At 32.3% G+C, this 15,236-nt stretch overlaps 2 protein-coding genes across 4 annotated transcripts; one reads left to right on the forward strand and one right to left on the reverse strand.

Moving 5' to 3' along the window:
• The first annotated feature begins 2,806 nt into the window (after positions 1-2,806).
• Positions 2,807-12,911, forward strand: Acf (ATP-dependent chromatin assembly factor large subunit). Of its 3 annotated transcripts, none has more exons than XM_018447308.1 (14): positions 2,807-2,937; positions 5,196-5,334; positions 5,405-5,619; positions 5,710-5,917; positions 6,027-6,247; positions 6,331-7,004; positions 7,069-7,545; positions 8,120-8,613; positions 8,730-9,506; positions 9,591-9,808; positions 9,894-10,069; positions 10,249-10,362; positions 11,291-11,639; positions 12,202-12,911. In XM_018447308.1, exons 1-14 carry the CDS (start codon positions 2,825-2,827, stop codon positions 12,395-12,397), a joined length of 4,371 nt encoding a protein of 1,456 aa, XP_018302810.1. In that variant the 5' UTR covers positions 2,807-2,824; the 3' UTR covers positions 12,398-12,911. The 3 variants fall into 3 exon arrangements, with proteins under 3 accessions (XP_018302810.1, XP_018302811.1, XP_018302812.1); XM_018447309.1 differs by having other exon boundaries at positions 12,214-12,911; XM_018447310.1 differs by lacking the exon at positions 10,249-10,362.
• A 1,057-nt stretch (positions 12,912-13,968) lies between these two features.
• Positions 13,969-14,938, reverse strand: roh (reduction of Rh1). Its single transcript, XM_018447303.1, has 3 exons — positions 14,841-14,938; positions 14,243-14,414; positions 13,969-14,172 (listed from the first exon to the last, which is right to left on the reverse strand). The coding sequence occupies exons 2-3, from the start codon at positions 14,403-14,405 to the stop codon at positions 14,093-14,095; spliced, it is 243 nt and encodes an 80-aa protein (XP_018302805.1). The 5' UTR covers positions 14,406-14,414; positions 14,841-14,938; the 3' UTR covers positions 13,969-14,092.
• Between the last annotated feature and the right edge of the window lie 298 nt (positions 14,939-15,236).

Below are 15,236 nucleotides of genomic sequence, written 5' to 3' on the forward strand. Positions count from 1 at the left end.
CGTCGTACGACGAAAATCGGATGCAGTGTGAATCCAGCAATAGGCCCGGTCTCACCAACTCCGATTAAGTTAATCGATCGATTAAATTTCAGTATTGCCAATTGCAAGACTGAAAACATAACTTAATTTTCTGGCAATTGTGAAGAACGATGTGATAATAACAGCATAGAAGGTCATATTAATGACAAATTTCTCAAATTCGAAAAAGCACGTGAGTACTCGGCGCCCCGTCAGAAAAAGGATGTTTTCAGGTTTTGCAGTTGGCAAGATTTAATCGGCCGATTAGTTTAATCGGAGTTGGGCCCAGTTCCACAACTCACGGTTAACTCTTAACCGAGGTTCAACTTGTTTCTCATCTCTTTTCAATTCTAGAATTGGAAAGAGACAATGAATAAGTTGAACCCTGGTTAAGAATTAAGGTAAATTTTCACGAGCTTAAACGACGCTTGATATTCGTCAATTTTAACCACGTGATCCTTTTTGTCGCTGAAACAGCTTGTTTAAGCAGCTCGTGAAAATTTATCTTTAACCGTGAGTTGTGGAACTGGGCCTAGGTGAGACCGAGTTATAATCTTCAATCTTCAACCTCAATCTTCAATGCATAGTCTGATTCCAGCCTAAGACTTGTTCTGTTTAGCTGAACTTTTGCACCAATTTGTCTTTCTTCCTCTTCTTTCCTCCTGGAGAGAAAAAAAAGAAAGATGAACTGGTGCAAAAGTTCAGCCAAAAAGAACAGGCCTATTAGTGATATCACTAATACTTACATTCCAGAATCACATATCTATCACATATCTGACGGAAGAGCAATTTGAAGAAAACAAGTATATTATAAGTATATTATTAACTGTATTATAAGTATTTCTCTAGTTGTTCGTATACGTTTCCTGTTCCTTTGAGCGCAGCCTCAAACTGGATCTGATGGCTGCGAAGGATAATGTAATACATATATATTTATATTGTTATTGTTGCTTACGTATAATAAAATACATAAAATCAATTATTTTAATTGAAAGTATTACCTAATTATTAATTTAAAGCATTATATTTTACATAAATAAATCTCATAATTTACAGAAAATTGGAATGTTTTCAGTTTTGTAGTTCTGAAATTTAATCAGCCAATGAAGCTAATTGGACATACTTTTAAAATATTATTTGACTTTTATAAATTGTATTTTTTATTTTCTTATTGATGAGATAAAATTTAAAATTCATTCCACATAGTTATTTTTACATAAAGTATACACTGTGTAAAAACGATCATCAAAATGAATAATTTAGAATAAATTAGAGTGAGCTGGGATTTAGTTGCACATTTTGGCCGATTTTCAGCTTGGTATCTGCCGATCGGCATTTAGGCTGCGCGTAGGTTGATGAAATAAGGGGCAGGAAGCTCTGTTAGACAGATAACAAAATTTTATCTTAATTTCAATAATGAAATTATACAAATATCCCTAATAGCACAGATCTCCAAGGGAAGATCAAGAAATGTTCCAAAGAACATTTAGAGGATATATTCTATGTTCTAAGAACGTTCGCCAGAACGTCCCTCGAATAAAGTGTGCTATTAGGGATATAGGTGTAATATACATTTATAATTTATTTTATTATATTAAGATATAAATCATTTTTATCGATTTATTTTATGTACATATAATAATAATATATACAATAAGTTTTATAAGTAAGTTACATAAATTAATATTCATTTCCATCACAATGTAAATCAACTTTAATCTCGATTCAACTTACCCTTCATTTTTTTCTAGTTCTAAAAATTAAAAAAAGATGAAGAGTAAGTTGAACCGAGATTAAAGTTAATCTATATTGGTGGAAACGGATATAAATAAAATTTATTTATTTTGTGTGTGTGTACACGTTTAATATAAAATATGCACACACATATAATATGCGTGCGTATATTTATATATACGCTACTGAACAGACATTATACATAAAAATGACCCTTGATCACTTTAAAAAAGGTTGTGTATCACCAGAGAGACTGACATCGAGTGCGTTCCGTTTCTCGCATGATGTGCATAATGCATCGTTTATCCTTGTTGCTCACCAAATGTTAAACAAGGACAATGGATGCATCATGCGCATCATGCAAGATACGGAACGCACCTATTGGCGTAGATTATCTTGTTTATATGCGCGGGAAAAGGATCATCTTTCATCGATAAAACATATTTATCTTCCCGCGGACCGGATTGGCTCGCTAATCGAGCTTACGAATCGAACGTAAAAAGGCGGGAATCACCTGCTTTTTCTTCTCCTCTTACCACCTCTTTCCACCAAGTGCTGATCCGCGCGCGAAACGTCAAGTTGGCAACGACGTTCGGCGTGTTTCTTGCCGTTGGCTTCCGGCGGTATAGTAAGGACAGGCCAGGTGTGCGGAGTACCCTGAACGCCGTTGAACTGTGTGTCTGAACTGGACGGCGGTCAGGCGCCGTCGGGCAGACTTGCCCATTGTGTTACTTTTGTTATGAGATTTCCACGACGTGCCGGGAGATTCGTTGCTTGGTTGCGATACTGGGTCGCCGATCGGCATCGACGAGGCTTTCGGCTTGACGTCGGGATCCCGGTGCTGGTACGAGTCACACATACGTCCACCATCCCGTATCGCTTGGCGTGCGTCGTTCGTGAGAGAGCGAGAAAGAAAGAGAAGAAGAGAGCGTAAGTCTGTGCGTTCACGACACCGTCGATACCGATCTTCTCTAATCTTCTCGGCGCGTCGAGAAAACGGTGGAAGAAGAGGAGAAGAAAGAAGAAGAAAGAGGAGGAGGAGAGAATTGTCGCGGTCATCGTCATTGTCGAAATGCCGCTGCTACGCAAACAGCCGTTTCAGCGGCTTCACGTCTCCTCGGACTTTAGGGACGACGACGAGGTGTACCACTGCGAGGTTACGAACGAGATATTCAAAAACTACAAGTGAGTATCTCGCAGAGGATGCGGATACAAAAGTACAGCGGCGGAGATATTTTAGTCCGACCGCCGAATACTTGATTTCGGAGCTTAGATCTCATCCGAGATTGTCGCCCACGTTTCGCCGTGTTGACGGCGTTTCACATTGACGTGGGACGATCACGGATAGCTGATAAATTTCTACATTAAAGCGCGATCGATTGTTTATTGTGGGCCGTGAGCAGGATTGCTTCGCGTTATCGCGTAAATAATGCGTCAATTATCCGTTTCAGCTGGATTGCATAAAGATATGATGTAATCTTGCTGTAAGGTTAGACTGAAGCACCTGTCTCGAGACCTGCTTGGAACAAAATTTTTAGGGCATCGAAAGTCCATTCTCGTATCCACATGAATAATATCCATTTTTATCTATGTAGATTAGCTTTAATCTTCTATTTGACTTACTTTTTATCTTTCTAGTTTTAAGAATTAGAAATGGACATTAGAACTAGAAAGAGATATGAGAAATGAAAAAAAGTTAAATACTATATAAGATTAAAGTTAATCTATATTAGTAAAAATAGACACATCCATTTCTCTTCTAATGTGGATTAACTGAAATCTCGATTTAATTCTTTTTCCAATTCTTAGAAATGGACGAAGATAAAAAACAACTTAAAATTAAAATTAATCTACATTGAAATGGATATAAGGATTAATTTAATCAATCATTAACTAGATTGATAGAATTATAAAAAAAATTCCTATCTATGATTCATCATCCCTGATCTATGCTTTTATGCAGATACCTGATATTTCGCTGTTCATCTCATACATTTTTTTCAGGCGTCTATCCTCCTTTCTTCAATTTTTATACAGATGTCAGTCACTTTGCTATGATAGATCTAGCATGCAAATCTATTTCATTTCAGACTTCATATGATTCACAAGATTGTAATATTGTTAAATATTAATCTTTTTTATAGTGTAATTTACAACTTTTGTTAATCTTTCTGCTCATGGGCCAGACAACAAAAAAGATTGATAATTCTATCCATGTTAACACGAAGTATCAACGTTTCTTAGGTCGGAATCAGACTACTCATTGAAGATTAAGGTTGGAGATTGAAGATTGAAATTTGACTAATAAGGACAAAGAAATTTTAACTCCTTTCGTTTCGATTGGTCAAATTTGAATTTTTCAATCTTTAATCTCAATCTTCAATGCGTAGTCTGATTCCAGCCTTACTCAGTAAAAAGATCAAGCGAATAAATTACTATAAAAATAAAGTGATGGAAAACCAAATATTACATCAATATAAAGAATACAATTATTGAAAAGTCAAACATTTTAGAATTCTTTTACAAAAAATATAATATTACATAACTGGTTGTTTGGTATTACTAGTATTAATAAAATTACTTGATAAGTTTTAATTATGTTAATCAGAATTTGATCAAAGTTTCCAGGATTATATTCAAAAATCATATTTGATTTTGCATTAAATTTTCTTCTCTTTTTTCTTTTGAAACTGCAATAATACTTAAATATTGAAACAATAAAAAAATGAGAAAATGTGACTGAATTAATGATGAACAGAATCGAAGAATTTTTAACATCTGCTTCTTATGCATTTACAGTCGTTGCATTATGTCGACAGTTTCATCAATGTTTTTTTTATGTTTTAGTTTTGAGAACATCATTTAGTATTATAACATTTTATTGTAAACATTTTTTTAATTTGCTGGTATTTCCTATCCAATCGAGTGGAAATAATTTTGACTGATGTTAAGAATTATATTTATATCATTCGAATTAATATCGTACTATACATAATAAATAAAAATGAGAGAGAGAGAATTATTGTTTCTTGTTAAAAAGTATCTATTATCTTAGATATCATTAAATTTGTAATCAAGTAACATGTTTTTTACACTGCTAATTTATTAATTAAATGCATTTTTATGCCATATTAGTTATCATGATTACATACACATTTAAATATAATATAATTTCTATATAATTGTCTTAGGTATATAATAAGACTGTTTATAAATTCTATATAAGCAATCTGCCGGTTTTATTAACATGTTCCGTGTTGTGCCAATTTTAAATAACTTATCATGTGATCCACATTATTTTTGTGTTTATTATATTTGTTAGATGACATTTTGTAATGATTAAAAAATTACAAAAATTTAATATAAAGAAGATCTAATGTATATACACACACATGCGCGTGTATATAAGTTGTATTGCAATAAACATATATTTTTTATTACAGTGAATTTTGCGAGCGAATTATCTTGTGCAACTCCCTTATATGGTCGTGTAGCATCACAGGTAAAACTAATATGACATTTGAAGAAGCTTTACAATGCGAAGAAAATGCAAAGAAGAGCTTGAAAGAATTTCCAATGGAGGTATAGTATAATTTTATATAACTATATTGTATTAACATGTATATTCTTGTAAAACGATAATTTTTTTTAGCTGAGAATCCCTATACTATACCTTGCTAGTAAAACAAATAGGTCTTCTTTCAACGAGATGATTGAAGACGTTTACCAGTTTGCGAGAGATCGCTATTTTGTAGGAGAGATGGTAGAGGCTAGCTTTACTGAAGATGCTTGGTGTAATTGTCACATTCTTCAAGTTATCGTACCTACAGAACAACAAGTTAAGGCATATATGAATGAAAATGGCAGGTAAATAATTTAATTCAATTCTGTTAAACTATTTTATTAATTTTTTAAATTAAATGTTGTCTATTTTATTCTGTGCTGTTATTTCATAAGTCTACAAGAACATTATTATCATCCACCAGCGAAGTTATTTCGCTATGAAGTAGAACAATTAGATTCTGGAGATTCTGACATCAGTCAGATTATGATAGTAGAAGCATCTCAGGTCAGAAGACGAAAACAACATTACAGTAGAGATCGTAATAAGATATTTCTTCGTCAACTCTCTGAACAAAATGATAGTGGTATATGGATCGTCAAGGTTAATATAGAATTGTTAATATAAAATTATAAACATCTGAAGAGGAGAGAGATATTTGTGTGCTCTTTTAATATTACTTTTTGTTACTTTTTGTTATATTGTTACATAGGAAAGCGTTTTGGAAAAATACGGAATTGGCAAAGTACGTTTTGATACCATATTTGCTGGAACACTCCCAGATTTTACAGTACGTATAAAGAAATCCGTTAAGCAAAAACAAGAATCTATAGATAAATTTCTTACCTCGAATGTATCGAAATCAAAAATGGAGAAAGTGGATCCTCTGAAAAAAATGAATGATACTAGTGTGAAAAAATATCGGAAGCCAAGGTAAAAGCTGTTTGTTAAGGTTTTATTAAAAGTCTTCTATTTAATATATTTTTTTAATATCTCTGAAATATTTTTATTAATAGAATGAATGGTAAATTCAAAGAAGAACTTAAAGCAAAAGCCTTGGAAGAGAAAGCGAAACGTAAAGAAGAAAGAGCGCTAAAAAGCGAGCATAAAAAAGAGAGAAAACAAAAGTTAGCGGCTTTAGCTGCATATATGAAACGATGGAACAAACCAAGAGAAGACCTTGAGTGTGAAGATCTTAGCCCCATTCCTGAACCTATTGTTATTAAGTGCAACATACCAAACGAGAAGTTTGGAGATTTTGTTATGATATCGGAATTTCTTGAATTTTTTAATGAAGAATTAGAGGTGCCTGTATATTTTTCGGGAGGTTTTAATTTGGAATTATTAGAGAAGGCGTTATTGACCAAAGAAGCATCTGGTCCTTGGAGCGATCTTTTGCAACTGTTATTGTCAAATATATTTAAATACCAAGCTGGAGAAGATAATGAGATTGATGCGCAAGCATCTACTTTATTGGATGACATTAATGCTTATGAAGATGCATCATCGATGGCAAAAGCCATTAAACTCGCTACAATGGCTTCTAGATGGTGCCCCACTTATCAAGGATGTAAATTATCAGAGCTCACATTGGATCATGTAACTCTGAGTGAGATTTTGAGACAACATTTATTAAGCTCTGGAGGACGTATAAGCGAAGCCGCTTCAAAATGGCGATATTCTCAAAAAGGTATGTATAATTTATCATTTGATATTACTTAATATACTTTCTATAAAAACACTATTTGTTATAGGTGGTTATACAAATTTTGATGAACCAGCTCTCCTTTTGAGGCTACATGAAGGCTATCTTTTGCGATTGTTAGGTCATCGAAATGTCTGCGAGCTTGAGTTAGACGACAAAATAAAGGTCGTCATATGTTTGATCAATCAGTTGCTTACGTTCGCATCAATACGCGATGTAATTGAGGAGAGATACGATAAATTGCATCAAGCAAGAAGAGAATTAAAGTTGTTCTTGCTTGCTGAACAGAAAAAAGAGAAGGAAGAGAAAGAAAAAATGCGAGAACGCGAGAAGGAAGGAAAACTTGAGGAAGAAGAACCGAAACCGAAAAAGATCACCCGTGGTAATTACGAGGAAGAAAAGAAAAAAGAAGAATATGAAAATAAACTAAAGGAATTGCAACAAGCGTCAAGAGATGACAAGATGATGATTTATTTGGGTGCAGATAGAGCTCATCGAAGATATTGGAGATTTATATCTATACCAGGTACATTTTACATTTTTGTAATCTATCAAATATTAAATACCCAAAACTGAGAAAAAAGACTTAATATTTTATTTTCTTATTAACCTTACATGTAATTAAATATGTATTACTTTGAATTTAAAAATTTTATGAATTTGAAAAACATTAACATTTATTTTGTATTATTTTTTCTTTTAATATTGCATTTATTTTATTATGTTTTAATAATCATTATAATTATGAAAATATGATATAAAATACAGTGCAGTATAATAACTTAAAAAATTAACTTAAAAAATAATTAAATTTTTTATTAGTAATTTAATTGTTACTGTACTATGTATAGAATTTTTTAGGATATATTCATTCTTGGAATACTAACGTTTTGTGAACGTTGCAATTTACTTCATCAAGGTAAGGAGTCGTCTGATACTGCTATCAGATTGCTATGTATCTGGCTTCTCGCCCCGGTGAAGTGAATTGCAATGTTCACGAAACACATAGCTTCTACATGTATAGAATTTTTGATAAAAATTTATAACACTTTTTATATGAAAATTATTTTAATTAATTTTTTTCGATTTTTTAATTATAGGATTATTTGTGGAAAATGATGAACGTTGGCCTGGAAATTGTCTTGCTGAAGGTACTCCACATCATCCAGAGTTGCAAGACAAGGAAGCAACCTATGCATATTTAAAAAATAAATTTGAGGATGAGTTTAGTGACAAAGAAAATAGTTTCAAAAAATTAAAGAAATCACCCAAGAAACTTCTATCCATGGATAAAAATGGTGTTAAATCGCCACGGAAAGAATCAAGTCCTCGAAAGGAATTTAAACAAGATCTCACCAACATTAAAAGAAATTTGGTACTATGTACAGGAGATAAAGATTGTCCTGTTCATTGCAAAAGATCACCAATAAAATGGAGCTTTTACGGAAATCAAAAGGACATTCAAGCACTAATAGATAGTTTAAGTACAAGAGGTGTCAGGGAGAGTGAACTTAGAAATAATCTTTTACAAGAAATGGATAATTTGCTACTCGTTATTGATGAATGTCCTAAACATAGACTAAATCCTGAAGTTGTAAGTTCATTTTTGTATAGTTTATTAAAGTATGTTATCTACATATATTATATATATGTATATATAAAATTATGTATATGATTAAAGTACGGAAAGTAATTGGATGTTGTACGTAGTTTTCAGATTCCAATAAAGGACAAGTCAGTAAAGCAGTTAAGAAAAATAAATATGAAAACGCAAACTTAAACTTCCCTTCTGATATGCCTATCGACGACGTAATGGAATTAACTTTGAGAGATCATATTTTGGACTTTGAAGACAAAATTAATGCAGGTTGTCTAGGATGCCTTAAAATTATTGATCGTATTGTCTGGAGAGATGCGATCAATAAGAGAAGTTATGACAAACAGTGTGACAAATTAATGTGTGCTGGTAGTGAGATAGATATAGATGCACCACCTAATGCTCTTTTAGACAAGATAAAGAACGAGTCTAAACATAGTAGACCCGGTACCCCCGATTCCGAGGTTGGAAGTATTAGCATAAAGACTTATAAGGATCCAGGAATGTATTTAGGTTTACCTGGTGACGATGAAATGATGCTCGATCAAAGGCAACAGGCGACTATCAAACAATTAGCTTGTTCCATTTTGCAATTATCTCACGCTATAGAACAGAGGTACTTACAGAGACCACTAGGGCCCGATCAAAAGGACAAAAAATGGTCGGGCGAGGAGGCACGAGAGAGATGGGAACAATCATTGATAGCATCTACGAACTGGTCACAGTTGTTCGTTCACTTAAGTACTTTGCACAATAGCGTCGCGTGGGATAGAAGCGCGTTAAACGCTCAGTGTCGTATATGTCGAAGGCGTAGGGATGCGGAGAACATGTTGCTTTGCGATGGGTGTAATAGGGGACACCATCTCTATTGTCTGAAACCAAAACTTACTGTAATAAATAGTTCATTATATTAATGCTTCCACAATAATTGACTGAACTATCATCATTATTTCCTTGTTATTTCTTACATACAGGCTGTACCAGCGGGAGATTGGTTTTGTACAGCATGCAGACCACCGGAGATAAAACCCAAAGAAAAGACTCAAAAGCGGAAAAGATTCGAGGATGAGATCGAAGAAGAGACGATGTTAACCAAAGAGACGCGACAAAATCGCGCAAAGCGCATACCGTATAGTGACGACGAGGGTGACCAAGAGGGTGACGATGAAGATGACGAAAGCGAAAAAGACATGTAAGTTATCTTTCCGTAGCATTAAAATTTTACATTAGCTTAATATTTCTAATAACAATTTATTTGTTTTCTTTTGTCGTTTTAGAAATATACGATTAGAAAACTTATGTGCATCTTGTAAAAATGGTGGAAAATTGATTGCTTGTGACACATGTCCAAATCGTTTTCACTTAGAATGCGTAGAACCGCCATTGTCGAGAGCTCCTAGAGGCAGATGGTCTTGCATCAAATGCAAAGATAAAAAAAAGAACACGATAAAAGGTAACGAAGAAATAATAATAACGAAACACAATATATGGACGAAAATGTCTTAAGAGTTTATTCTTCTATTATAACTTAAGAAAAAAAGTTTTCGCGTTTAACGTAGATGAAATTATTAGACAAGTTGATATAAGAATATTATAAGAAAAAGTTTCTTAGCGTTAAAATTATGTTGATAGTGAGGGGGTGTGAAAGAGAAAGAAACAAGGAGAGGCTGTGCGCAGCAGCAGCACGCTCTCGCATCCATGGCTTTGCTAAGAGCCTCCTCACTACTGAATCTACAGACTGGGACGGTCTGTATTGTATTCTTTTTGTTTTGTGTTTATATATATGTATATATGTGTAGCATCTTCATGGCCAATTTTTTTCTTTTTTGAAAAGCACCGCACATTAAAAGAGACCAATTATTCATCATTAACATATTGAACAGTTTCTATAATTTTTATTTTGAGATTATATACGAACTTAATTAAATAATGAATTTACTATAAATTATTTACTATAAATCTTCCACATTTTATTTTTAATTATTTTTTTGAATGTTTATATCAAGTTATGTATTGCTACTTATGTTTCTAAAATTATTTCTCTTTCATTAATATATCTGGACATCAGGAAAATCAAATTAATATAATTATTATTCCTTGGAGTCTGACATCACTATTCTTACTGAATTTATTAATAAATTTGATAAATGTATAAATACTCTAGATATTTACATTAATATAAATTTGGACTAATTTTACAATGTCGACTTATTTATCGATAAAATGTATAAGTCTTATACATTTGGCATATAATATTATTTTTATATAAAATTGAATATTTTAATTTTAAATAACATGGCACAATATATGCACACATGCACATATACATATAATTCTTGTTCCGACTTTTGAGTAAAATTTATGGACTTTGGAACTATCTCAAGTACAAACGGCGACTACGAGACATTAGACAAATTCTTAAGATTTATTAGGGGACAGATCCTAACATAGCATTATATAATGCTTGACTTCCATCATGTAAATGCCTGATATATTATATCATCTTGGTAGTGAGATTCGTAAGCTATTGCTAATCCATATATATATATCACATAAATATCATCGATAGAACTAGAACTTTAGTTTTTAATGTAGCCTTCAAGTAATTAGTAAATAATTTCGAATTGAAATGACAAAAACGTGATATGCTAATATAAAAATTTTTAATGTACAGATAGCAGTACATCGGATGACACTGAACCGAGACAAACACGGCGTGCGACTAAAAGAGCCGCCGAGATTGAACAAGGAGATAAGAATTCCATTAAGGGATCTATGAGTAGATTGCAAGAATTATTGGCCGAAATCTGGCATCACAGAGATTCGTGGCCATTTTTATCACCTGTTAGAAAGGACGAGGTTCCAGACTATCACGATATCATCTCCAATCCAATGGATTTTGGAACTATCAAGTACAAACTCGGAAACGGCGACTACGAGTCACTAGATAAGTTCTTTAGCGATTGCCAGTTGGTTTTTGAAAACTGTGGATTGTACAACAAAGAACATAGTACTGTCTACAAGTAGGTATCAATGTTATCGTTATTTATTTTACGTAAGTTCGGATGCCAGAGATTACAATGCTAATTAGTATTACTTTATGTATTTCTACATTTTTAACGATAACACATTAAATATAATTAATATCATATAATTATTACTAATAACAAAATAATAAATTGATATCTCTGTTACTTTTTATATATGTATAATTTCGACTTGATGTATGTGTAAGTAAATTCTTAATAGAATTATTAGGTGTGATTCGGATTAGGTCTGTAGAATATCATAAATATAACAAAATATAACAAATATTAATAAAATTAGGGTTGTAATTCGATAAAATAACTATCGTAACATAAAAAAAGTAATCTACAAATTATAGATAAATGAATTAACTATTTTGAGATTATTCTTAATGAATGAATTCGATTTTTACATCTTATAAAATTTGCGACCGTATTAATTCATCTGTAACTTTAGTACAAGTAAGGTTTTGCTGTTGTTGATGTAAGTAATCTTTTGCCTCCGAACCAATTTAGAAATGCGCATGTAAGAAGCAAGGCTATGTCTTGTTAAAAATAGTTACGTATATAGTGCAGGGATGCGATTACGCAAGTACTTCGAGAAACGCTGCAAAGAATTAGGCTTGAATTTCGATGACGGATTTTTCCAAGAAGAAACTAGAAAGATTAAGAGGCCAAGATTGAGCAGCGATGTCGAAGAAAATGGTGCGTCGGAAAGCGATGATGACGAAAGAGAAGTGCAGAAGAAAAGATAGAAGAATAAAGAAGATTAAATACATATACATTATATTTCATTACGATGCATACTCATGAAATTTAAATCTAGAGCCGCTCATATTTTATATATTTTGAACTCAACATATATGTGGACTTGTATACCGATATTGAGCGGTTGAAAGATTCTGTATGTAGCTTGTAAATTATATACTTCGATCCTTTCAACAGAGTAATATAAAATTATACCGACAAAAAAAATTGACGGAATAGTACAATTATGATGAATTATAAGAGTTTATTTTACATAATCACTGATGCAAATGTACGAAAAAAATTGTTTTTTTTCTACGGTCGATTTCTTTGAGGCTTGTAATAAAGACGTACACACAGTATTATTTGCAGGAATACATGTAGCCGCACATACATATACTTTTAGATGTATCGCGCACTCACAGAACATTTCAAAATGATGACATACAGCTCATTACTAATTTAAACAATAACAATCTTATTTTTAGACCGTACCATATGAGAAACACAATTAATAATAGAAATTTGAAAGCCTATACTGGTCGAAGCTAGATCTTTAACGCTTTTTTTAAATAATTCAATGTGAATTATATATATACTATATATGTACTTGCATATATAATATATTTGTAGTCCTTCAAACTGCGCGCCGAATTAGTTTTCCGGACTTATAAACGCAATTAAACTACTGGAATATATCACGAATTAAATTAAATTGACAAGCAATTCTTAAATAATTTTGATGCACAATCAGGCATCATATTAACAAGATGTTAATGTGCTGTAAAACTAAATAAATTTATTGCGAAAAATATTACCTCGGCCGGGAGTCGAACCCGGATCTCTTACATTCCATGTGAGTGTCCTTACCAGTTAGACTATCGAATAATTCACATTGAATTATTTAAAAAAAAGCGTTAAAGATCTAGCTTCGACCGGTATAGGCTTTCAAATTTCTATTATTAATACAGCTCATTAGTTTCCATTTGCTTCAATCAGTACAAGAATTACATTATTTTCTCTATAGATGTAAACAGAAAGAGATGCTCGATACATTCTCGCATCGATCAATTTTATTTATTATTTTAGTATTAATCATATAAAGCGGCAATTTATATATACTCATTGCCGTAGTTATTAAGAATCACATAAATGTATACATGGTAAGTCACACTATAAGTTTTGCTTTTCTCGAGATCGTCTGTATGCGAGCTTTAATAATAGAACACAAGCACAGCTTTCAAAAAAAAGTTTTGGAAATGTCATTTATAAAAATTTATGTTTGTAGATTCAGACAATAAAATTGGATACTTTTGTACTGCGTGTTCTGTGATTGTTATCAATTGAAGTGTTATCATTAATATTCTGTAACGTTCGTGTAAATTTGTTTTTTACAATACTTATTTTTTTAATTTAGTTTATTTTTAACAGTTTTCAATTTTTAGGATAGATTTGTATGACTATGGTCAAAATTTCTTATGTAGTGTAATTACAAAAATGCGTTCTTTTTAGTCATGTATATTTTATATGATTATTTTAATAATCAAACTTTCAAATAATCTTTTTTTACAATTCTCTTATTCCTCTCCATAATTTATTTTACATGCAATTACAGATTTATTTGCTCTAATTAGACAGAGAAAAGACTATGTTGTTTTTTTTCTTACACATTCATTTTTGACTCTAGTGATTATATTTCTACTTCAGTGATGGCCGCCTGGAGTACCGTAGAACATTTCGTGATGGATTTTGTCCCATTTCGCAACATTCCCGGGAGAATATGCTGGAAATAAGAACGCAATAGGTGATATATCTATATTATAAATCAAATATTGAGACAAACTGTTACTTACATAATTTTTGAATTTTATAGAATATGGGCAGAGTTATAAATGTGCTTAACAAGAAATATTTAAACAGCCAACTATTCTTTACGTAATATTTAAATGGAAACTGAGCAATCTTCGCGGTTAAGGTATATGGATACTTCATAGACCGATGTGTACCTTGCGACATGTTGGTTGTCTATAATAAACGAATTAATCACAATCAATTTATTTACGTAAATGACAATAGTAATACAACAGATTTGTATGAAAAATCTCAGCACAATTGCAAGAGGCAGTACACCATCAGGTGTCTAAGCACAGGTTATTTTGCACAGATAACCTATAAAATTATAGAAAGGTTTCTTTTCGTTATTAATTTTTTCAAATCAGATATGAATAGAAATTACACATGATTCATATCATTAGTGCGAATAAAATAAGTTTGGAATAGAACAATTTATATACTGACTAATCACAATTCTGATCTTCGAAGAAAATGACATGTCATTTAAAAATTGCTTATAAAAATTGTCGCTAACAATTAAATATTACAAAAGGAAATGGTTAGTGTACACTTGATGCTTTTTTAACTTTAAGTTTAACACAATTTTAAATTACTCACTAAATTTATAATATGTGGCGATTATGTGGAATTATGTAATATATATAGAAGAAGATTCCTAAAGATTCTTTTTCCAAATCGCAACGCAGGGTGCCCGATAAACGGAACAAATGGATACTATGGCGCATTCACATAAACCACTGACCACATAATAGCAATACGCAATACTCAACTGCCCAAACTGAAGTTACTAGAGTTTGTTCGCGTCGCAAGCTCCAACATGCTCCAAAATGCTCCTACCATAGCTCCTACTCACTCTATCAAGCACGTTGGTTAGGGTGAAATCACACGGTGCGGAAAAAGACTGCGGAATAGAGAATGCGTCATTGAAGCAACCAATCAGCGCTATTCAGCGCTATTCGGAATAGCGCTGATTGGTTGCTTCAATGACGCATT

This window comes from Mycetomoellerius zeteki, unplaced genomic scaffold, assembly GCF_001594055.1.
Source record: "Mycetomoellerius zeteki isolate Tzet28-1 unplaced genomic scaffold, Tzet1.0 scaffold20, whole genome shotgun sequence".
Classification (NCBI taxonomy): Eukaryota; Metazoa; Arthropoda; class Insecta; order Hymenoptera; family Formicidae; genus Mycetomoellerius; species Mycetomoellerius zeteki.

What these genes read in the sequence shown, in the direction of transcription:
- Acf (XM_018447308.1), top strand. Translation starts at nt 2,825, where the DNA reads ATGCCGCTGCTACGCAAACAGCCGTTTCAGCGGCTTCACGTCTCCTCG. An exon ending in GAGATATTCAAAAACTACAA is followed by an intron (nt 2,938 to 5,195) that starts GTGAGTATCTCG and finishes TTTTTATTACAG; the next exon opens with TGAATTTTGCGAGCGAATTA. An exon ending in TATATGAATGAAAATGGCAG is followed by an intron (nt 5,620 to 5,709) that starts GTAAATAATTTA and finishes TTATTTCATAAG; the next exon opens with TCTACAAGAACATTATTATC.
- roh (XM_018447303.1), bottom strand. Translation starts at nt 14,405, where the DNA reads ATGTCGCAAGGTACACATCGGTCTATGAAGTATCCATATACCTTAACC. An exon ending in CTATAAAATTCAAAAATTAT is followed by an intron (nt 14,173 to 14,242) that starts GTAAGTAACAGT and finishes TCTTATTTCCAG; the next exon opens with CATATTCTCCCGGGAATGTT.